A 24,780-nucleotide genomic window follows, 5' to 3' on the forward strand; every position below is an offset into this window, starting at 1 on the left:
TGGATGAAGTCAAACAAGCTGAAGTTGAATCCAGATAAGACTGATGTCCTGTGGATCAGGAGGCCATCTGTTTGGGAATGTGCCATGGTACGTGTTCTAGACGTGGTTACTCTCCCTCTGAAAGAACAGGTATGCAGCTTGGGAGTCCTCCTGGACCCTTTTTTAAACATTTCAGAACCAGATTTCTTCGGTATCCAGGAGTTGTTTTTGGCAGCTTTGTCTGATCCACCAGCTGCGACCCCTCCTGAACAAGCATGACTTGGCCACAGCAATCCATGCTCTTGTTACATCCCGACTTGATTACTGTAAGGTGCTTTAGAGCCTTCGGAAACTTCAACTGGTCCAGAATGCAGCTGTTTGAGTTTTAACTAATACTCGTTATATGGAGCACATTATGCCAGTGCTCCAGCAGCTGCACTGGCTTCCGGCATGTTTCTGGGCACAATTTAAGGTCTCGGTTATGACCTATAAAGCCATAAACAGGTTGGGTCTGCGGTATCTGAAGGACTGTCTTCTCCTATATGAATCTGCCCGGGGACTGAGGTCAGCTGGGGAGGCTCTGCTCAGTGTTCTCCCACTTATGGGGATCAGATTAACATCTACACAGAGCAGGGCCTTCTCAGCTTTTGCTCCCAGGCTGTGGAATTCTCTTCCTCGGGATATTCACGTTGTGCCAACATTAGCATTGTTTCGGCATCAGGCTAAAGCCACTCTTTTTACTCGTGCTTTTATTGGTGTTTGAGTTTGTGTGTGTGTGTTCCTTCTCTCTAGATGTTTTTAGCAGGTTTCATGCCCCTCTGGGGTCTCGTATTTTAAATTTATATATATATTTGTATTGTGTTTTAAACATTTTGTAAGCCACCTTGAATATTTTAAAAAGAGAGGCGATGTAAAAATATTTTAATTAAATAAACAAACAAATAAATAAATGTAGGTCTTGAAATACCTATATATGGAGAAAAAGTATTTGATAGCAGACACTCTTTAGTCCAGCAAAGAGAGGCATAACACCCCTCCTGTTGATAGAAGTTGAATTCAAAGTAGAAATAAGACTTTGTAACAGTTAGGGTAACTGCTAGAAAACTTTATGTAGTCATATGGTAGATCCTCCACCAATTTAAAACAAGACTGGATGACTTTCTAAAAGACCTTCTCAAGCTTAGACAGAAGTTACAACAAGCTTGATGAAAATCACTTGTGATATTCTATGGTCTGAGATACACGGATCAGACTATATAATCATAGTGATCAATTTCTAGCCTATAAATTTTGAAAGAGTCAAAACTAGAATTCACAATTACAGAGTGTTGATTCCTTATACTGTCAACTAGTCACATACCCTTCGCTATCATGCCAGTGTTTAATAAAGTTGTCATCAGTTAAAAATAGGTTGTGAATACTGGATTAATTATTAAAATAAAAACTGTAAAATAGTTTCACTAAAAGGTGCTACAACAGATTTCATGAATTTTGGCACTGATTTTAGGTGTGCTGCACTGTAGCGCACGTGATGAGGGCCTGAAAAGATGTTGAACCAATACTCATCTGATAAAAATGAGTGTTGTGCAACTGACTTCAATGGAACTTTGCTGACGTGCACTAGCTAAGGATCTAGCCCATTGCTTACACTGTATATCATATCTGATGCGCATATGCAGGGCTCGACAAACTATGTAATAGATTACAACCCGGAAGAGCCAGGTTCAGGCGATCTGCGCACGCGCAGATCACCGGACAGCACGGCTGGCAAGCAGGGCTCACCGTGGCTCGGTTAGCCCTGCGCATATGGATAACATTGCAACAGGCAATACTTAAACAAGTAGAAACAAAATATCTATTGTCGAAATATCACAGAAGAGCTCGAGCTTACAAATATTAATATTTAATTCTCTCTCTACATATATAAAAAAAACCTTTTCCTGCAGAACAACAGAGTGACGTCATTTGTCACTCTGCATCCCGCAGCCCTTTCTTTCCTCCACCCTCAGCCGCCTGGCTTCCCCCTCCCTCCCTGATGCTCAGGGTAAGGCTAGGGGCGGGTGCCAGAAGCTACACAGCCTCCAGCCAGGCCTGCCATGCGAGGTGGAGGTTTCGTCCAATGCCCCTGCAGCCAGGGGCAGAGAGCCAGGCCTGGTATGGCTGGGGAAGAGGATAGAACTGGGGCTGGCCTACCCTTGCCTCCCCCACTTGCGATGGTCAGGGGAGAGATGTGGTTGCCTATCCCCAGAGGGGGGGGGGGGGGTAGGCCAGCATAGCATGCAGGGAGCGCAGCGCCCCCTCGTTTTCTTTAAGAACAAGTGCTGTACAAATTTGGGGGTTTTAAAACTGTATTAAGGTAAGTGATCTAGTTAGCTGTCATTCTAGAACAGTGGTTCTCAAAGTGCGGTCCACAGACCTCAAGTGCTCCAGGACAGCCTTTCAGGTGGCCCACAACTCAAGCTCAGTCCCCCCTTTCCCCGGCAGCAGTGAGACCACACTGCCAAGATCCCAGACCCCAGCCTGCTCCTGCTTCCTCCTCCCTGGCCAGACACCCTATCCCCTAGTCCACTTCTGCACCCTCTCTCCTGGCCACACACTGCACCTTCCCTTGCTGCACCCTCTCTCCTGGCCACACACTGCCCCCTTCCCTTGCTCTTACCTCTCCCCCCCCCCACTTCCGGCCAAACACCCCACTCGCAGCCTGCTCCTGCACTCTACCTCCCATCCAGATTGCACCCTAGCCCTCTTGCTGGCAAGCCCTATCCTGAACATTGACCCTCTCCCTCCCATTTTTGTTCCAACACCAGAGCCTAGGGGAAGTCCACGAAATCCACTACCCCTGGGAATCCCAAAGAGTAATTCTGGCCTATGGGAAGCTCTGAACCTCAGTCTTCCATGTCCCTCCCCTGATGGGGCTGGAGCACCAGAGGAGTGAAGTGCTGAAGTGGTGGTGGTTGGGTTGGTTTTTTTTTGAGCTTTTCACTTGTGTGGTCCCCAACTGATTTTTTCTGTGGCTTAGGGTCCCCCAACCCAAAAAGGGTTCCCTGCCCCTGCCATAAAGAAAACAAACATGGGAATCTTTTTTGTTGGACATAAATTAAAATTTTACTTTATTTAAAATGAAGTTTGATAAACTAACATGAGAAAGTTAAAGTGCTTAGTCTGTTTAATCATTTAAATTAATATTCTCTTTCTTATTGGTTAAATTAAACCACTCTCTCTAGCTGGCGAGTTTCCATTAATAACTGGTGGTCCACGGACCAAAAACTTTGAGAACCACTATTCTAGAACATAAGCATCCAGGCACTGAGCGAAGAACTGTAAAATAGGTAATCCGTTCTAGGGAGGAAGTTAAGCAGCATTTTATTGGCATTCAAACTATAGTTGAAATTTCTATTTCACTATTTTGTTAGATTTTGTGTTTTTACTCAAGTTCAATACCCTACTCCACAAACATCCCACTGAAATCAGTGGAATCGCTCCGATCAAGGTGTTATTCAACATCAGAAAAGGTCTCAAACTCCCTCCTCCCCTTTTTAAATTGATACTTGATATACCAGGATATTTTAGAAATAAAAATAAAAATATTTATTCTAAAAATTAAACCAGTTTAGTGAAAGCAGGCTTACAACACCAAGTGTGTCATTTATACATTGCTTACTCGCTCAGTGCAGCACTATTAATCTATTCCATGGTCCCAACTAAGTATTTATGCCATTTCAGGGTGCCATTTAAACAATATACTGTATAGAGGAACTCTCTCTAAGCTTTGAAAGTAACTTGTCTTAAATCATAACATCAGCATTTTATACAATAAAACTGCATATATAAAATTACATTTTTAAATGTATTACAATAATATTATTTAAAAGTTGCAACATGTATAAATTATAAATTTTAGTTAATTTTGGCACAAGAGAATACTGCATTTTTCATTTTCAATATTGTCTCTAGTCATGTTGATAAAAAACAATGATATACATGTATACCATTTAGCTAAAATACTGTACACCAATATAGAGGGACACATTTTTATGGAAATTTCCACCTTTCTTGGGCTATAGCAGTTTTCTCAAGCCTATAATCTTCCATATATGCATTTTAGTTTACACATATTAAGAGTAGAATCAATAAACATGTAGTGTATATTCCTCTTGATATGAGTTAAACTGCTAAAACTCCACTGCAATTTTTGTTAAATGGCTATTTCTTAATTATCAGCTCAAATTCTGGTTATTTTAATATGAAAACTAAAGTAGGCAGGGTTGCTGAAAAAGACATTCAACTGCCACAAAACAGGTGTCCTGGGAGAATGAAAAACAAACATTTTTCACTATAGGATAGAGATGTTAAATTTCAAATAATCAGCTAATCGAGTATTAGTTAATAAGGGGGGCACTTGCTATTCCCGTTGCACCTCTGCCTTTTAAATGTAGCAAGAGCCCCACGGGGGCTCAAACAGTCCCCCTTCACGCTGGGTCCAACTGCTATGCAGGGCTAGGGTTGCCAGATGGTTTCAACAAAAATACCGAACACACTTGTCATTACATCACCATCTACATTACATCTTATTTAGAAAATACTAGACACTTATATTTTCTCGTTTATATTTTCCTCAATTTGTTTCCCAAACAGAAAGCTCAAATACTGGACTATCCGATTCAAAACTGGATACCTGGTAACCCTATACAGGGCTCTTGCTACATATAAAAGGCCTCAGCGAGATAAGAAGCATAAAGACACTCACCACATTTCCCTCGTACCCCAGAGCCTTGGGGGGCCCCAGACTAGTAGATTTTGTGTGTTCCAGCTCTGTGGTGGGCAGCAGGTGGCTGGAGTACAAGTGCAGGCTCCCCAGTACGGGCTGGGAGGGGGAGCCCCAAGCCTCAGGGGCTGGATTAAGGCAGCCAGGGGCTGCATCCAGCCCCTGGGCTTTAGGTTTCCCACCCATGTCCTAAATGATGGAGTCACGATAAGGTTCTAATGGGTCACAGGAGTTGGAGAGAGAGCCCATCCTACACTCATGCCACAGCAGTAGCTCCTATGTTGTGGCACTGGCCCCAACTCTCTGCTCCAGGCTTTGTGCTCTGGTGCATGGGGTCATAGCGCCATAGTACTACTCAGGAGTGGAAGATGCCAGAATTCACACAGTTCACTTTGTTAAATGAGAAATGACTACTAATGCCATCAACCCAATGATGGAACAACAATCTCCTGGCCTTCAGAGCAAAAACTCAAACTACCATACTCGAGGTAATTATCTGTCTTAGCCACCTACATGTAAAATTATAATTGTTGATCTACATCTACATCTGCCATACAAAGCAGCACCAGCACCACTACCACTCAGGTTTGGTCCCACTGCTCCACTCGTTCTGCCCCAGCACTTACATGGTAATTTCAGCCTTGCTGAAAAGAGGCAGTTATTGACAGTGATGACTGGGCAAAATTTGTGACAGTAATGTTGTAACCTAATCTGCAGGGCTACAGTGCCACTCAGTTAGGCCTAATCAACCTTCCATCATGATAGTATTTTCAGCCTTGTGCAGAAGGGAGTCTATCATGGTAGGAGCTGATTTGAAGTTGCATAGATAGAATGCAGATTTACATTCTAAACAAACAAACAATTTCATCAGTGGTTTCCAAACTTTGTAATTAAGCTGACACACCTAGAGTCCAAATTTGTGGGGGGAGGGGGAGAGGAGAGGGCAAAATTAGGCTAGGTTTGTCCTTCATTGTTAATTATGGCAGCATCTGCCAAATGTCCTACACTACTGCCTCCTCACCCTTCTGAGGGGGCACTGGCAGCATCCTCTGCCTCATATATTAAAGATATACTTAATAGCTAATGTATTACATTTATTTGCATTCTAGTATCTTCATTCAAATTGGTGGATAAGCTGTCCATACCTTAACAAAAGCTTACTGAGGAAACTCTGAAGGTAGAATTTAGCCAAGAACTGAGAACAGAATATCTTTATAGGCTTGCAGATGATTACTGTGATCTTATCTGGCAGTAACCTTATTTATAGGTTTCTTTATGTCTGTGTGTTCACAAATATGGAGTCTTAGAGCATCTGGCAACTGTTTTAGGATCCACTGAATCGAAAGTCAATTTAAATTTCACAAAGAAATTTTAGCCAATAATTCAAATTTAGTTCTTCCCTGAAAATAACTGACAGAGCATACACACCGAATATGGCTAGCCAAGTTCTTACATGTGCAACATTTCAAACTTACCACAATGACTTACATTTCCTGAGCTGTTTGCCCCTTATAATTATTTTCTTAATTAATGTAAATTGATGCAAACTTCACATTGTATTGTACATTCCTAATTTTCATTCACAAAAAAGTGACACTAGTGGGCTGGATTTCACAAACTGATTATAAAGGACATTGACTGAATTTCATCAAAATCATAAGAAGCTTAACACTTACCTGGATTTCATATAAGTGGGCAATGTGAAACTGAACTGTAAAAAAGTGGAAAAGTAAAATAATTATTTGTAATAAAAACAGACATCCAATAGAAATTAAATAGTTAAATATTAAATACTTCTATAATGTAAGAAATGCACCGAGTTACAGTTTACTTCCAAAGAATGTATATCAGTGATTTCAAATCTGACATTAGCATTGATGGACTATGAAAGAGTGCTCCAATAACAAAGCAAAAACCTAAACTTGAATTTGTAAATCAGGTACTATAAACCTTACTGAAATTACACTAAACTTAACAAAAACACAAGTTGGCTACCTATTTCTCATGAGAAAGATGCATAACAGCACTATATTTAGTATGTAAGCCAGACACAAGCAAATGCAATTTTTCTGCTTTTATCAGATTACTGCTGGAGCTGACTGGATAAGTCAGAGATCAGGGGAAAAAAATGTTAAATACCCTATAACATACACATTCTCTCCAATGCAGACACATACAATCTTTTTCTCTACTCCTAGATATTTAGTGCATTCACCTATTCTCAAAGGCCCTGATTTAGCAACTGAATTTGATTTTAAAGACATAGTATCTCAAATAGCTAAAACTTATTTGTCTTGGGAAATCTGGAAGTTTCAAATTTCCATTAACATGCAACATCAGTTACATCAGGAGACAGTCTAGCATAAAAAGGTCATTTTCGCACAGGGCCACAAAACTATAGACAATTGACTGCCCCCGAGACTCAGCCCCCCGCTCCCTCTTCCCAGCACTGGGGAGGCCCACACTGGTGCTCCTCCAGTGCTCCAGCCCCCTCCATGCAGCTGGAGCACACAAAATCTACTTGGCTGAGCCCCCTTAGGCTCTGGTGTATGAGGGGGATATGCGGAGTGGCTTTCCAGGGCCATGTCAGTGAGGATTTTTTTCTTCTGCTTCCACTTGTGTGTGTGTGGGTCCCGACTGATTTTTCTGCAGGTCAGCGGCCCCTGACCGAATAAAGGTTTCCCACCTCTAAGGGAATTGTAACTCTCTATCACCACCACAACAACATACCAACCATCCCCCAACTGCCGACAGCTGAATGGCTAAGTGTTTGGCTGGTTCGTTTGTGGTATTTTAAAGATTTACTCTATATGTTTATGAATAAGCTATTTTAGGTTTTGTAAATTTTCACATAAATGTTTCAGAGGATAATTATCTACCATCCAAGAAAACCAAAACAAATTTCATCCCATAAAACTATTTTGATTTGCAGACAACTATTATTTTCATCAAAAATAAATTTCAATTACTCCTCCTCCGTCTACTGCAGTGGTTCTCAAAATTTTTGGCCTGTGGCCCACCAGGCTCAATGCAAACCTTTCCGTGGACCACCAGCTGCTAATCAATTACATACGTATGCCTGAGCCATTTTGCTAATTCTGCAGCTAGGGAGAATGGTTTAATTTAACCAATAAGAAAGGAAATATTAAATTATTAAACAGACTAAACACTTTAACTCTCTCATATTTATTTAAAATGAAGTTTGATAAACCAAGTAAAATTTTAATTCATGTCCAACACAAAAGGTTCCCATGTTTCCTTTATTTATGGCAGGGGTGGGGAACCTTTTTTGGGTTAGGGAACACTGACCCACAGAAAAATCAATTAGGGACCACACAAATGAGAAGCAAAAAAACAAACAACCATCCCAACCTTCACTGATGTGGCCCCCAACTGAGACACTTCATTCCTCCAGTGTGCCACACCCATTGTGGGAGGGATATGGAAGACAGGTTCAGGGCTTCCCATAGGCCAGATTTACTTTTCTGGGGTTCCAAGGTTAGTGGATTTTGTGGACCCCTCCCCTCCAGGCTCTGGAGTTGGGACAAAAATTGGGGTGGGGGGGTTCAGTATGTGGGACAGGGCTGCCAGAAAGAGGGATGGGGGGAAGAAGGGGTTGAGTTCTGGATGGAAGGTAGAATGCTGGAGCAGACTGGGAGTAGAGTGTTTGGTCACAGGGAGAGGGAAAGAGCAGGGGAAGGTGCAGTATATGGCCAGGAGAGAGGGTGCAGGAGTGGACTCAGGAAAGGGTGTCTGGCCAGGGGGAAGGAAGCAGGAGCAGGTTGGGGTCTGGGATCTCAGCAGTGAGAGAGAGAGAGAGAGAGAGAGAGACAGGGAGGCTGAAGGTCTGGACACTTACCTGCCTTCGTGCCCTGTGCCGCACCCAGGCATGGCCTCCTGCTGCTCCCATTGGTCAGATTCCGGCCAATGGGAGCAGCAAGGCTCAGGGTTCTCTCCCCCCTCGCCTCCCTGGGAAGCTGGCACTGGTGCTCCAAGCCCACAGGGGAGGAAGGGTGAAGCTGGAGTGCCAGCGTGGGATCCCTGCTACAGGGGTAAGGAAGGGGGCTGAACTTGAGCCGTGGACCACATGGAAGGAGGCCACAGATCAGTTTGAGAACCACTGTTCTACAGCAACTAAGTGCTACTGAGAAAAATATATATATATATTTATTTTAGACTAGAAATGTCTGTTTGTCCATCTCTTTGTGCAAGAATGGTAACAAATAGGGCCGCTAAATTTCATAGGCAGCTTCCTCTTACCCTAATTTAAAGCAAGGTCAGGGTTTGGTTGCTGGGAAGTGGCAGGAAGGAGCTTCCCTTCCCCCCCCCCCCCCCCCATGGAAAAGGAGTGGCAGAGAGAGAGGAGGGACATGATCCTCACACTCACCACTGGGGACAGTGAGCAGGGACAGGATACTGCAGAGTGAGAGTTGGGGACAGCCAAAAAACACTCTACTTACTGGCTGGGGACAGGGCCCTGCATGTTTCCAGTCAGGCCACCTTTTACAGGTAAAGTTTCTCCCCCTCCCCGGCATCTACAAAACCAGAGCATTCTCTCCTTCCCCACCCCCCACTACAGGGTCTGGGGATTTCCCCTCCCCCACCTATGGGGACCTGCACTCGCCCACTCCCTCGCCACTTCACACGAGCGTTTCCCCCCTTGTTATGAAGCTCCTGTGCAGCTTAACCACATCCCTCCCACCCCCACTTCACCCAGAGCGTGGTGATTCCTGTCCCCCATACCTCCTCAGCAAGGCTGGGGGGAGGGGGGGAGAGGCGGAGTCCCGTCCCACTGCAAGGAGATGAGATACCAAGTATCCTCCCTGGGACATAAGTATATCTATTCAAAGCCAGCACTAGGAAATCTGGTGCCAAAGACAGAAACAATTTTTTTAAACAAATAACTTTATGCTCTTTTACACTTTTAGAGCCTCTCCCTCACACACCAAAGGCTTCATCTTAAAGGCTCAAAGAAAATGCATGTTCTTTATAAGAGAATTAGAATAATTATGGCATTGAGACTTATTTCCACAAGGACAGATTTAAAATGGAATTCACTATGCCAGATTGGGCTTTAAGGGAAACAACGTAGAAACTAAAACACCACAATTAAGGTATCCGATCATTATATTCAACATTGGTAAAATTCACCAACAAATTAGGTTTTGCACCATAAATCAAAAATACACAATATAGTAAACTAAGCAAATGTTAGTCACTAATGGCAGCTGTCAGTTATCCTTACTGACTTGTTAAATTATTTTCTAGTTGCTCATTCTGAGTTCTAATTTATAATATGACATAGTACCAGAGAAATGCTCATACATAATGTTATAAAAAAAAAAGTGGCTCATTAAAACAACTTTAACTTGCTGAAAACCAACTTCACTCCTCAAAGCATGACATGCTGACAAGATCACTCTATACACCAGCAAATATAACCCCCCAAAGTTTCCAGTTCAAGTACAGCTATAAAATGGAGCATCACCTACCACTCATAATCCAAGCTCAACTCCTACTTTTTCACCTCACTGGTATTTTATACAAGGCTAATACTGAGCATGGAAATGCCTCATACCCTCTAAATTACGACAATTTAGCAAATTAGGAAGATCCACACAATACAAGATATTGGAAACTGCAACTTTTCATTTAATATTTATTAAATTTCATTTAATACTGCAATATTTTATCATCACTTTCCCCATCAAAGAACTCAGCATGCATAATGATGGCAAACAAATGTTCTCTCACCATTAGTTGGTTTGCAGTTCTTAACTGCAATCCTAAGAATTAACACTTGTCTGAAATGAATCCAAGCTTTTTGCTTCTCTGCCCTTCAGAAGATATTTAAATTGCCCTTATCTTGCTTTCTGCATTAGCTGCCACCATCAAATTTCCTGGAGCTGGCTGTGAATAAATACACTCATAAGCCTAGGAAGTAACTTGGTATCTCTTCTCCATTCTTTTGGCACGTTCTAAGATGGTCTCATTAAATCGGCAGAGCCCCTCTAGGTAGTCCTGCAGAATTTAAAATATCCACTAGCTCGTGTGTATTGTAACAAACCAGTTCAACTGGAACACTTCTTTTATTTTAAAGTTCCTGCTACATTTAATAATCATTCAGAACAGGGGAGAATGATTCCAAGAGTGCATTCTCATCTAGTGATCAAAAAGAAGTGCTGAACAAAGACACTACATCAGTCTGCTGAACATCTGTGATAGCACCAGATGAAGAACAGTACCTTCATGGGCATTTGGTAGACCTTTATTTAAGACAAAATACAGGACTATGTAGCACTTTAAAGACTAACAAGATGGTTTATTAGATGATGAGCTTTCGTGGGCCAGACCAACTTCCTTAGATCAGACAGTGGAAGAAAATAGTCACAGCCATATATACCAAAGGATACAATTAAAAAAAAAGTGAACACATATGAAAAGGACAAATCACATTTCAGAACAGAAGGGAGATGCGGGGGGGACGGGACATTTCTATCACTTTATTTAAGAGACCTTTAGTGATGAACTTTCTTCTCTGCCCCCAGATTCAAGAAAGATCACTCTAATATTAGATACAATACCAGAACTCAAATACAAAGCATCCTATTCCTGGACTCCTTCTATAATAGACACAATGTCAAAACCTTGCCCCGCGTAAGGAGATGCACAAGAGCTTCTGTAATAACATCCTGAAAGGCAAGATGCTACTTCTGATGAAGAGGATGAATTAGCATAGTTGGAATGCCAAAGTGACGCGTACTGAGTGGAATAGACAGACAGTACTGGAGGAAGCACCCACGGGTTTCCTCCTAAAGGAAGGACTAAACTTCTGTCTTAGTGCACAACAGAGCTTCCATACCCTGACAGTATCAACAAAGATTCAGTCCCAGGTGGCACCGAACATGTGGATGCAAATGAAAGATCTCAGTACTGAGGTCTTCGTGGTAAGAGTAGCCTATACTAGGGATATAAAAAGTTGGTTAAATAGGTAACCATGTAACTGCTGCAAATCTCAGTGGTGCGGGCTTATATAAGCTATAACTTATATAAGCTATATACTGCAGAGCCTGCAGCAAAGCCTTCTTGGGAGCAGGGCTGCCAGCCCCTGCTTGCTCCACTCCCGGGGAAACTTTGCTGTGGGCTCTGCTGCTGACTCCTGGGGAGCCAGCGTGCAACCTACGAGGTATGAGTCAATGCCATGGACAGGTGGCTAGGTAGGCAGCTACTCCAGTTCCCGCAGTTAATCAGAGCCTGTAAGCATTACCCATTTAAGGTGATGCTTACCACAGACAGTTAACCAGTTAATTTTTCACATCCTTCGTATCTACATCTCATACTGCATCAGCAATGAGTCCAATACCAATGGATGGAGGAGATCTCTGGCTGTTGCATGCACCTCAGGAGTCTTTGGTATAGAAATGGTTGTCACTGAAGGTACTAGTAACGAAAATGGTCTCAATAGTACCACATGACGTGCTGCAATCTATGACTCTACACTATTACAAAGAGATACTGGAAGGTGCCTAGCATTAGCATATAGAGGGAGAAAAGCCTGTTGAGTGTCTTTGGGGTAAGTTTAGAGACGGGAGCAACAGAAGTGATGTTGTGGTTGGCGTCTGCTATAGACCACCAGATCAGGTGGATAAGGTAGATGAGGATTTCTTCAAACTACTAAGAGAAGCTTCCGGATCACAGGCCCTGGTTCTGATGGGGGACTTTAATCACCCTGACATCCTTTGGGAGATCAATACAGCACTACGCAGGGAATCCAGGAAGTTTTTGGAGGATGTTGGGGATAACCTCCTGGTACAAGTGCTGAAGGAACTGACCAGGGGTCATGCACAGCTTGACCTGCTGTTCACAAACAGGGAGAAACTACTAGGGGAAGTAGATGCAGGTGGCAACGTGGGCAGCAGTGATCATGAGATGATAGATTTCAGAATCCTGACAAAAGGAAGAAAGGAGAGCAACAAAATACACATTCTGGACTTCAGAAAAGCAGACTGACTCCCTCAGGGAACTAATGGGCAGGATCCCTTAGGATGCTAACATGAAGAGGAAAGGCGTCCAGGAGAGCTGGCAGTATTTTAAAGAAGCCTTATTGAAGGCACAGAAACAAACCATCCCGATGTGCAGTAAGAAAAGCAAATATGGTAGGTGACCAGATGGGTTTACCAGGGAAATCCTTGGAGAGCTTAAACACAAAAAGGAAGCTTATAAGAAATAGAAACTTGGACATGACTAGGGAGGAGTATAAATGTATTGCATGAGAATGCAGGGAAGTAATCAGGAAGGCAAAAGCACAACTGGAGTTGCAGCTGGCAAGAGAAGCGAAGGGTAACAAGAAAGGTTTTTACAGGCATGTTAGTAATAAGAGGGTGATCAGAGAAGGTGTGGGGCCCTTACTGGATCAGGGACGCAATCTAGTGATAGATGATGTGGGAAAAGCTGAAGTACCGTAAATTAGCGCATATAACCCGCACACGAGTATTACCCGCACCTATGTATTACCTGCAGTTTTCCCTGATTCAGTAAAAAAAAAGTCTTGTATACCCCGTGCACAAGTATAGCCCATGGGAGATGAACCACGGGTAATGTTAATGCAAAGCACCTGTAACCAAGTGTTAATGGGCCGCAGCTGATAATGCCAAGAACTAAATAGGTTACAACCCTTATCGCTGGTATATAACCCTTTTGAACCACATCCCTTTTCCATTCATTTATTCCTTCAGTGGTTTGAACTTGTATTTTAAACATGTCTAAGTGCAAATCCTACACAACCGATTTAAATTGTGTGCAGTGGTATTTGCAAAGGACAATGGAAACAGAGCCGCAGGGAGAAAATACTCTGAACGACCTAGCCTTGGCTATGGATTTTACAGATGTTTTTAAAGACAGTGACTATGACGAGAGTTTTGATGGTTTTGAGAACTCAGACGCTGAGGAGGAGGATGCTGGCGCTGATTCTAGAGATCAGAATGAATGAGAATGCAAAGACGGCTTTTTCTTAATTGTTTTTATTCTTTTACTAGTTGCACAGTAAACTAATGAATTTTAATGTATTGTAATATAACTGCCTCTATTATTAAATTAAAATGTGCTGCTTTTCTCAAGTAAGAGTCAGTCTTGTCTCCCTTTCAGTAGTAAAAAAAACCTGTATTACACACGAACAAGTATAGCCCGGGGGGAGGGAGGGGGGAATGTAAATCTTTGCATAACCTACGGGTTGTATTCACTAAAGTACGGTACTAAATACTTTTTTTTGCCTCTCTTCACAGACAAGGTCAGCTCCCAAACTACTGCACTAGGCAACGCAATGTAGGAAGGAGGTGGGCAGACCTCTGTGGAGAAAGAGCAAGTTGAGAACTATTTAGAAAAGCCAGACATACACAAATCCATGGGTCCAGATTTAATGCATCCAAGGGTACTGAAGGAGTTGGCAAATGTCATTGTAGAGCCTTTGGCCATTATCTTTGAAAACTCGTGGAGATAGGTCCCAGATTATTGGAAAAAGGCAAATGTTGTGCCCATCTTTAAAAAAGGGAAGACGGACAATCCAAGGAACTACAGACTGGTCAGCCTCACCTCAGTCCCTGGAAAAATCATGGAGGGGATCCTCAAGAAATCCGTTTTGAAACACTTGGAAGAAGGGAAGTGATCAGGAATAGTCAACATGGATTCACCAAAGGTAAGTCATGCCTGACCAATCTGATTAGCTTCTCTGATGAGGTAACTAGCTCTGTGAACATGGGAAAGTCAGTGGATGTAATATAACTTGACTTTAGCAAGGCTTTTGATATGGTCTCCCATAATATTCTTGCCAGCAAGTTAAGAAAGTATGGATGGGATTAATGCACTGTAAGGTGGTTAGAAAGCTGACTAGATTGTTGGGCCCAATGGGTAGTGATCAATGGCTCCATGTCAGGTTGGTGGTCGGTTTCAAGCAGAGTGCCCCAAGGATCGGTTCTAAGGACAGTTTTGTTCAATATCTTTATTAATGACCTGGATGAGGGGATGGATTGAACTCTCAGCAAGTTTGTGGATGACACTTAGCTAGGGGGAGAGGTAGACACACTGGAGGGTAGGGATAGGGTCTAGAGTGACCTAAACAAATTGGAAGATTGGGTCAAAAGAAATCTGATGAGGTTCAACAAGGACAAGTGTAGAGTCCTGCACTTGGGATGGAAGAATCCCAAGCATTGTTACAGGCTGGGGACTGACTGTCTAGGTAGCAGTTCAGCAGAAAAGGACCTGGGATTATAATGGATGAGAAGCTGGATACAAGTCAACAGTGTGCCCTTGTAACTAAGAAGGTGAATGGCATATTAGGGTGCATTAAGAGGACCATTTCCAGCAGATTTAGAGAAGCAATTATTCCCCTTGATTCAGCACTGGTAAGGCCACATCGGGAGTACTGCATCTAGTTCTGGACCCCCCACTCCAGAAAGGATGTGGACGTATTGGACAGGGTCCAGCGGAGGACAACCGAAATGATTAGGGGGCTGGAGCACATGACCTACAAGAAGAGGCTGGGGGATCTGGGCTTATTTAGTTTGCAGAAGAGAAGTGAGGGGGGGATTTGATAGCAGTCTTCAACTTCCTTAAGGGAGGTTCCAAAGAGGATGGAGAGAGACTGTTCTCGTAGTGATGGATGGCAGAACAAGGAACTATGGTCTCAAGTTGCAGTGGGGGGAGGTATAGATTGGATATTAGGGAAAACTATTTCACTAGGAGGGTGGTGAAGTACTGGAATGGGCAGGGCTCGCCAAGCAGCAGCGAGCCCCGCTCACCAGCCACGCAGTTCTGCGCTCTGTGAATGCGCAGATCGTTCTGCGCCAGCTCTTCCGGGGTGTAATCTACTCGCCATGGGCAAGTAGATTACACTATTTGTCGAGCCCTGAGCATGGGTTACCTAGAGAGGTGGTGGAATTTCCATCCATAGAGGTTTTTAAGTCCCAGCTTGACAAAGCCCTGGCTGGAAAGATTTAATTAGGATTGGTTCCGGTTTGGGTAGGGCGCTGGTCTCAATGACTTCCTAAGTCTCTTCCAGGCCTAGGATTCTATGATTCACCTCAGTACCAGTCTTCATCTGGAGTTAGTCTGTTGGGCACCTAACCCACAAAGAGTAAGAAGGCTTCTTCTGGTCAGAAGTCAAAGTGTTGGACTTTTTTTGCTGTTTGTGCAGTACCAGAGATAGATAATGATATCTTCTCTGTGGCTTTCTCTGCTGTGGGGATGCTGCCAACAAGTAGTATGCTCTGAAATTAAGTCACTTTTGAATCTCCATGTAACAAGAGACTGGCCTACGGGTCAGGGGGGAAGGGTGCTACAAAGATGCTACCTATAAGAATTCTTCTAAATTGAATTTCTCCTAAATCCGCTACTGATAGGACACTTAGGCTTCAAGTACCCTTCACCCAAACACTTTAAACAGTGAGATGAGAATCGGACTGGGGTAGATTTGTTACAGTTCCCAACAGCAGTTGAATCCTGAAGACTTAGATATGCCCCAGTTTCAATTTAAAACCCCAATGGAAAATAAGACAAAAGCCAAAAACTTTTTCTTGATGAGTAGTACTAACGGAAATTATGACTAACTTGTGCTAATTTACAATATAAAAGCCTTGAGTTTCCCTAGAAAGAGAATCGGACAGAGCCTGAGCATGTGTGTGTTCTCTCACACAACTTGACTACTGATCATACATGATGAAATGGAACTGGGGAGGGAGGAGGAAGAGACACCCATAGCTTCCTAACCTTAACTACTGGCATGAGGATGCTTGCACTGACATGCACGTATCTAGAAGGAAATGGGCACTCAAAAAAGGAATGTATATTGTAAATTTGATCCATGCTTAAATGGGAGATTAAGAAATGCAGAAATCGCTCTGCATGAAATTACTGCTTTTGAAGTAAGGTAATACAGCAGATTAAACAAATTTCATCTTACTGAATAATTAAACATAACATTTCTCATATCATTTTTGTCTAATTTAGGATTTTTATTATTGCATTAAAATATTGCAAAAATAGAATAGAATAAATTAGAAACTTACTAGGTGTATAGCTTCTTTTTAAAACTCTAAGGTATGATAAACTTTGTGTACAACAAAAAGAAATACAATTCCTCCCCAAATTTCAGATCTTCAAAGACACTGATGAGGCTCTCTTCAGCATTATGTCTTCCATTTACCAAGATGACAGTAATTCTATATTCCATTGGCACATCTATATTTGACACAAACTGTTCACAGTAGTTGGTTTCATGTTCATTTATGCAGCCTGGGTAACCATAGCTACCTACATCAGATAGCAACACCAGCTTCAACAATTCTTTGAGGAAAATCTGTGAAGTACTCATTGTCCATAAGGAACTGCCATTTTAAAATAGGTTATTTTAAAAAAAAAAACCCCACACACAGTCGCAGCTCTGTATGCATGGCATTTTTCTATATATTGCAACAAAATACATACAACAAAACCTTAAAAATACTTACTTTCAGCCTTGGACAAAGTGCAGGGATTGCTGTCAACCAAAGCTAACTGAAAATGCTGAAAAAGAATGAATATTGTTTAAGACATTCATAATTTAGAGAAATTATTTTTATACAGAAACAACATTTTATATTTGAAAGGAAATATACTATTTCTATTTCACACAAGCAAACTAATTTAAAAAGCAACAACTCATCTATAATCATTCACGCGCCAGTTCATGATACTATATATTTTTGTTAGGGCCACCACAGGACCACCTATAATCTTTTGAAATTGTATCTTTAATAAATATTAAAGAGGAAAGTAAAATATTTTAGAGCATGTTTCATGCACTTAAATTACAATACTTTTAATAATTAACTTTAAAACAGACATTTTACTAAATAATTAGGTTAGTGAGTTTCTAGAAGAATAATTTCATCATAGGGATGTAAGCCACTAGTTGACTATCTGATCAGCAAATGCTTATCAGGTAATTGACTAGTGATTTGACTAGTCGCTTCCCCTCCCCGTGATGCCTCTATCAGAGAGAGGCAGCAAAGAGGGTGAGGGGAGCAGGAGCCAGTGCTAGGGGGAGCTGGCTTAAAAGCCAGTTCCCCCCCAGCACCATCTCTGCAGAGGAGTGGGAGGAAGGGGAGGCAGAGGTATAGTGGGGGACCAGGCATGGGCAGGGAATCAGCTGTCCTGGCTTGTGCCTGGTCCCTGGGCTGAGCTTTACCCTTTTAAATGTATGAAGAGCCTCACAGCTCTTAATACATGTAACAAGCACAACTGGCATCAAGATGTGGGGGGTGTGTGTGTGTGACGACCAGCACTAGCTAGGAATCAGCTGTCCCAGCATGTGCCTGTTCTTCCCTCCCCCTGCGCTTTAGCCTTTTAAATGTATTTAGAGCCAAAAAGGCAGAGAGACACTGAGGTTGCTCCTGGGGCAGGGAGCTAACTCCGCTGCAGCTCTGTATCTCCCCTCTCCCATCTATTAATCAATTAGCTGATTAAACGCAATTTAACACCCCTACTTCATTATTTTAATGGTCAAGATTTGCTCAAGCATTTACAGCAACTTACACTAACTATTTCAGATTCCCATGCAGTTAGACGTGCAAGTCATTAAATGGCATATTTACTACAAAAAATAAAATTGGTTCAGAAATACAAAAATGTAGCATCTCATATGTTTATCAACACATTACATTAAAAACAAATAAGTTTTGTGTAAAAAGCTACAATTTTCATAAGCACTTAAATCAGTTGTCCCAGTATTTATTTTAAAATATTGCTTCCGTAAAACATTTGAAATTGTTGTGTCTGTCTGTACCATTGTATATTGTGAATGAAGATTTCATTTTTATTAACTTTGAATTTATTTCTGAATCATTCCCATTCTCCAAAGGGGACACCAAACAACCACTGTAATAGTTTAGACATGTCCAGTCAATTTACAATAGAAACTCAAAGTTCTGAAACACCACAGTTAGAAACTGGCCATCAAGCACACACTACACTTGTAACAAAGTATGCAGCAGAAACCAAAAGAAAAAAAAAAAGCAAGTACAGTACAAGTACAGTGTTGTGTAAAATGCAAAATAAAAAAAATAAAGGGAAAGTTTAAAAAGTTTTTTTAATAAGTTAAGGAAACTGTTCTAGGCTTGTTTCACTTAAATTAAGATGGTTAAAAGCAGCATTTTTCTACTTCTTAGTAATGTTTTAAAGCTGTATTAAGCCAATATTCAGTTATAAACTTTGGAAAGAACAACTATAACAAACAACTTCTATTCCTGGGGTGCTCATAACTCTGAGATTCTGCTGTACAAATTTCACACTAATTCAATGAGCAGCATTAAAATGAAAACTAAAGAGTAACTGAGTGTATTAAAATAGATGAAATATGCATACAAACCTAAATGCTTAATCATTTTAAGAAACTCCATAGAAAACAAGTCTCATACATACAGCATAAAGTCTGCATTAATATTTTTGTACTGCAATATACAAGGCCTACTGAATATTGGTACCTACTGTAAGTACATTTCAACGAAGCAGGTAAAATACTTGATTTGTAATCCAGATTGTAACAGCAGCAACATTTAGGTACTAACTAAATTCAAGTTTAATATAAAATACAAATCATGTAAATGAGGCTACTGAACAGTTATACGTAATCTTGTTCGTATTTAAGGAGAACATTTTATCTGCTGATGTCTAGAGTACCAAGCTGGTAAGTAACAGTAGCTGGTATTAATGAAGCAGGAAAATTTAAAACTGAGTTACAGAGTAAATGATGCACTCACCCTCTTTTCAAAATAGTTGTAAATACACAGGTACCACTCCCACAACATCTCAATACAGTTTGACTCTCAAGAATGATACTATAACAATGGTGCATAATATGCTAGACTTTTATTTAGAAAGATCTATGACCAGCTTGCAATCAACAATTTTAAAAAAAACAAAACAAGCACACTGTTACAATTCAAGATAAATTATAAGACTAACACTGCATCACCCAATTACAAGGATGCTCTCTAAGATGGGGAGCAGACCTCCTCACTGCTTTCTGTCCATTTCCACCATGAATACAATAGTTACCAAAAATAAAGTAGTCTCAAAATTAATTATAAACCCTAGACCATCATATCAGCATCATGAATAGTTTTGAACAATGCGATCACAAAAAAAAACCAAACCCAAAACCCACCGGAAAAAAACAGAAAACCAAAAACCTAGGACCAGAAAACACACTGGACACACATTACTTCCAAAATGAAATTAAAATGTTAGACCATTGCATATTAGCTTGCTGCTTTTATTTTCTAGGGCTCAGCAGGGATAGATAAGTTAAAATCTCCCTCACTTGCATTGCAATGCAGGTTGTGTGCCCCAGAGACATCCTTTAGTCTGTTACCATAGCAATACTAAGCAGACAACTTAAAAATGACTAAAAGAAATTCATCATAATGTCTACTCTACATTACATTTTTTCTGGTAAAAAAAGATGTACAGACTTGTATATTTAGGCCTGTGCAACGGCCTAAGTTTTACAAAGGACATTATCGTTACCAATTAATGCTAAACATAAAACAGAAAGTTAGAGTTGCTTTCATCTAGTAATGCTATTATACCAAACAAACAGAAATGTTTGACAATTGTTTGGTGGTTCCTTTTCAGAATCATTTTGCTTAGACTCACTGAGAGAATACAGATAACTGTGTAAGTAGAACTGCCCATTTGGACATTTAAATATGCCTGTATTTAATACTACACAGGGAAACAACAGGAATATTCTTACCAATGCTTCTAATTCACTCAACAGGAAAAATCCTAAACACAATACTATAACAATTTCACATTCCACAGCATCATCTCAAATATTCCAAAATGTAATGCACTTCTGCCTGCACCATTTAGCAAACCATACTGTAAAACTATAGATAATCCAGAACATGTACATAGATTTCATAGAAAAACAACAAGGCACTTGTAGAAAACAATTATTGTAAAGCTGCACACACAAAACCAATAATCTTTCAAACATGTAACACAGGAACCACCCTACAACTCTAGCTAGGTTACAATAAACACAGCCTTCTTTCATGTAGTCAATAAAGACAAAAAATAAACCATATATACTAAAACTCAGACACAAACAATCCACAAGTTACTACCATCAACACGAAAAACTACGGAACATCATGTTAATTTCCATCTTCCATTTCTGCAACAAACAGAATCAGCCAGCAAACATCTGCACCTCACACAAATATTGCGGTACTGAAGCTGACTACTGCTGTGTGAAATAGTTGTTATGCAGGAGAGGCCACTGCAGTTCAGAGACAGACATACAATACCTCAAGGCAGACAGCAGGTCTATAGAAATTCAAATCCTGAGTAATGGGATTTACCTAAAAGGCACTGTTCTGAATGTTAAGAAGTGTCTTTTCAAATGCTACAGCTGAAGTAATGAAGTAGCTTGATTTGTAGCAATTTATAATAGTATAATTATCAGAAAACTATTTTGTCTCCTTTAGAATCCTTGTCTTGCCTTGTGTGATTGTAGTAATTTCTGATGTAACCTCTCTGAGAAATAAAAAATACAGTGCTTGCATATGTATTCAGTTACTCAGTGTATTAAATGCAGCCATAAAATGAAAATAATGTATCAGATTTAAATGCAATTTAAAACATTCTATTCACTCTTACTACTAGAAGTGTGTGTATTACAGACACAGAATCATGATTCTGTTAAAATGTATTTATCGACCTGATTTACATACTTTTAAAATAGAAGAGGCCGAATACATAGATTCTTGTGATTTTAATCCAGTAAAATGAAACCAACAAATACAAAAAGTAACATTTTCCAATCTTACTGCAAGGTATTCAATTATATTTGACTAATTTATAAATCAAAACCTTTAGTAATGTTTTAAAATGGTGGTTCTAACTATCTTTTCTCTAGAATAAAGTTTTCCTAATTGGCAGCTATACATTTAGTTAGCACACTAACCAAGACATCATTTGGAATATGACAGTTCTGACATCACCAGGGAAAGCCTGATCCCAGCTCAGTACAATTCTGTCAGAGAGAACTTTTTCTGACTATAGGACCTAGGTATGATGTGTATGTTCCTTACAGCAGTCTTTGTTCAGATAATTAGGACACTGTAAGGCTTACATAATGAAAATGTTGGCACACAGCCAACGTTCCATTCACCAAGAATATTTGCAGGAGTTCATATAGAACAGAGGTTCCCAAACTTTTTGACACAGGGACCAATAAATCCATTCACGAGCTTTTGAAAGACCGGTAACATTTATTTGCATAGTCTTTAAACAAATGATGAATACGCAAATAAATTGTTTCTGGTCCTTCCAAAGCCCCCAGTGCCTGCTTTAGCAAAGCTTTTGATAGGGTCACCCACAATATTTTTGCCTGTAAGTTAAGGGAATATGGATTGAATAAATGGACTGTAAGATGGATAGAAAGCTGGCTAGACCAGGATTTCCCAAACTTTTTACTTTAATTGGAACCTGTTTTTTTTAGTACTGTTTTTTGCAGCCCAAAAATATAAACACACAAAAAAAAGAATGAAAAATGAATAAATGTTCACTGTTTCAGCCAGCTGCATCCTACACCCAGCCTGGGCCAGGGCTTGGGGGACCCAGTGCTGCACAGGCACTCTGGGAGCCTACAACATCCAGCTGCATCCTCCGCCCAGCCTAGGCCAGGCATCGGGGGACCTGGTGCCACACGGGCACTCCAGGAGGCGGGAGCAGGAGCAGATTGGTGGTAGGGTATCTGGCTAGGGTATAAGGAGGGGACTTGGGTAGGAGTTGGACGTTCCTGGTCTGGCATCCTCTGGACCTGATTGGTCCCAGATGAGGGATTTTTTGGACAGGGGAGGTCATTTCAGGGCTCCTGGTTCCCTCCCTCTCCACTAGGCTTCTTTGCACCTCCCTCCCCTGCAACCCAACTGAACTGCCCACCCCCGCTGGTTCCCTGCATCTCCCCCAAAACCATTCCCAACAATCCAAGGGGGTGCAGCACCAATTCCCTGCAGCCCCTCACAACCCGGCTGAGCTGCCCTTCTGTTCCCTATGCCTTCCCCTAGCCACCTCAGCCCAGTTGAGCCCCGTTAGTCTATAAAGTGCTACCAGACCATTTGTTGTTTTTTTCTGTAACAAACTCGGCTATCCCCTGAAACTCTTAGATGGAGCTAAAGATCTTTGTGTGTGCTTGGAAACAGGGTAGGGACAATGCTATACCTACAAGTTGAGCTAACACTGAGAGGAGACAAGCCAAGAAATGTGAAGTGAGGTATTATATAATGTAATACAAAATTAAGCTCTATAGACCAAAACACAAACACCCACACCCCACCTGAGTGCTACTGCTATTCACTGGCCTGACTGTTTACACACATTTCATTTTACCTCTCCCTATATATATATATCTATCTATATATATATATCTATATCTATATCTATCTATCTATATATATATATAAACACCTCTTCCTGCGGGGCTACAGTGTGACATCAAATAACTCTATATTGCCCCGCCCCCTAGTCTCAGTCTCCAGAAGGGGGAGAGGTGGCCATACCTCAGGGTTTTTCTCCCCTCCCCTGCTCCTCAGGGGGAACCTTGGGCTCCCTGCTGGCGCCCTGGCTCCCCTGCAGGAAGATCAGGGGGTGGTGGCAGCACCTCCGACATTCCGGGACCCAGTGGGAAACTGCCAACTCTGACAGCTCAGGCTGCTCCTGCCTGGAGTTCCAGTCTTGAACCCTCCCCCCATTCCCATCCCGCAAGACTAGCGTGCCAGCACTGGCTTCTTGTGGGGGGAAGAAGAATGGAGAAAACCCCCAGGCTCCGCATTGGATTCAGCTTGAAGAGAAGCACACGTTGAGGGGAGTAAGGTCAGGGCTGGCTATGCTTGCGGGATGGGCCCTGAGAAGGGACTAGGGGGCCAAGAGGCCAGCGCTGGCTGTGACCCCCAGCCATGCTCAGCAGCCATCTCTGGCGCAGCCCCTGGCCCACCCCAGCAGCCAGGGGAGCTGAGCTTACCAACCCCCACAGATGGCGGGGTTGGTGAGCGTAGCGAGCAGGTACACTACCCCTAGTTCTCTTAAAATATCAGACTCACAGAATCCCAAACCACCAATTTTTAACAATTTATTCAATGTACAGGACACAGTAACTAGAATCTCTCTCTCTCTCGATATATAACATTTATCTGTGGAACAACAGATTGATGTAATCATGTCAGCATTGACAGGCTGAAGGTGGAGCTGAAGTGGAAGAAGCCCTGCAGACAGCATGATGCACAGCAGCGGGATGTGGAGAGCTCCCTGCTCACAGCTTCTTCACTCCAACCCATCCATCCAACCCCCTCACTTAGCAGGACCAGCTCAACCCCCCTCTTCAGCAAGGATGGCGGGTGCTGGGGGAAGCAACACTCTGACCCCAGAATGCCTGTGGGGGTGGAGTATGGGTGGGGCCACGCTGCTTTCCCACCTCACTCTGCTGATGCTGATGACATCAGTCAGTCATCTGGCAGGAAAAACTTTATATAAAGAGAGATTATTCATTATGTCAATTATCAATAATATTAAGTGTTATATTTTCAGTCACACAAATGGACATTATTATACGACACTTTCTTGACCACTTGTTCTAAATGTTGATACAGTTTGTCTCTTTGGTTTGTAAAGACTGCCAAGTCCTGCCCCAGGGAGGGAATATTGGCAAGCACAGCGAGCAAGGGAGGTGCAGCTCCCTGGTTTTCTGTATTGTTCTTTAGTTTTCTGTTACACAAAGTATACTGGCTGCTCCCAACTTGTGGTGCGATCAGTTCCAGGAATAGTGTCACAAGTCAGGAGGGTGTCGTAACTCGAGCCCGAAGTTACGACAGGCGTCATACACCCTCGTAAATGTGGGGCCAAGGACGTACGTCGGGGGATTTCAGCCCTTTCTGCACTTACAGAAAAGGTCATAAGTGCGAGGGGTTGTAAATCAGACTGTCATAATGCGGGGGCCT

At 41.8% G+C, this 24,780-nt stretch overlaps 1 protein-coding gene across 4 annotated transcripts in view; it reads right to left on the reverse strand.

Annotated features, from left to right (window-relative positions):
* Window positions 1–24,780, reverse strand: part of KDM6A (lysine demethylase 6A) — a 299,506-nt gene that overhangs the window by 98,290 nt on the left and 176,436 nt on the right. For all 4 annotated transcript variants that reach the window (XM_075912756.1, XM_075912767.1, XM_075912747.1 and 1 more), the window contains exons 7-8: window positions 17,245–17,299; window positions 6,421–6,455 (exon numbers count right to left, since the gene is read on the reverse strand). In XM_075912756.1, coding sequence (XP_075768871.1) covers window positions 6,421–6,455; window positions 17,245–17,299 — 90 coding nt within the window. The remainder of the gene's footprint in view (window positions 1–6,420; window positions 6,456–17,244; window positions 17,300–24,780) is intronic.

The sequence above is a fragment of the Pelodiscus sinensis genome, chromosome 1 (genome assembly GCF_049634645.1).
Source record: "Pelodiscus sinensis isolate JC-2024 chromosome 1, ASM4963464v1, whole genome shotgun sequence".
NCBI lineage: Eukaryota > Metazoa > Chordata > Testudines > Trionychidae > Pelodiscus > Pelodiscus sinensis.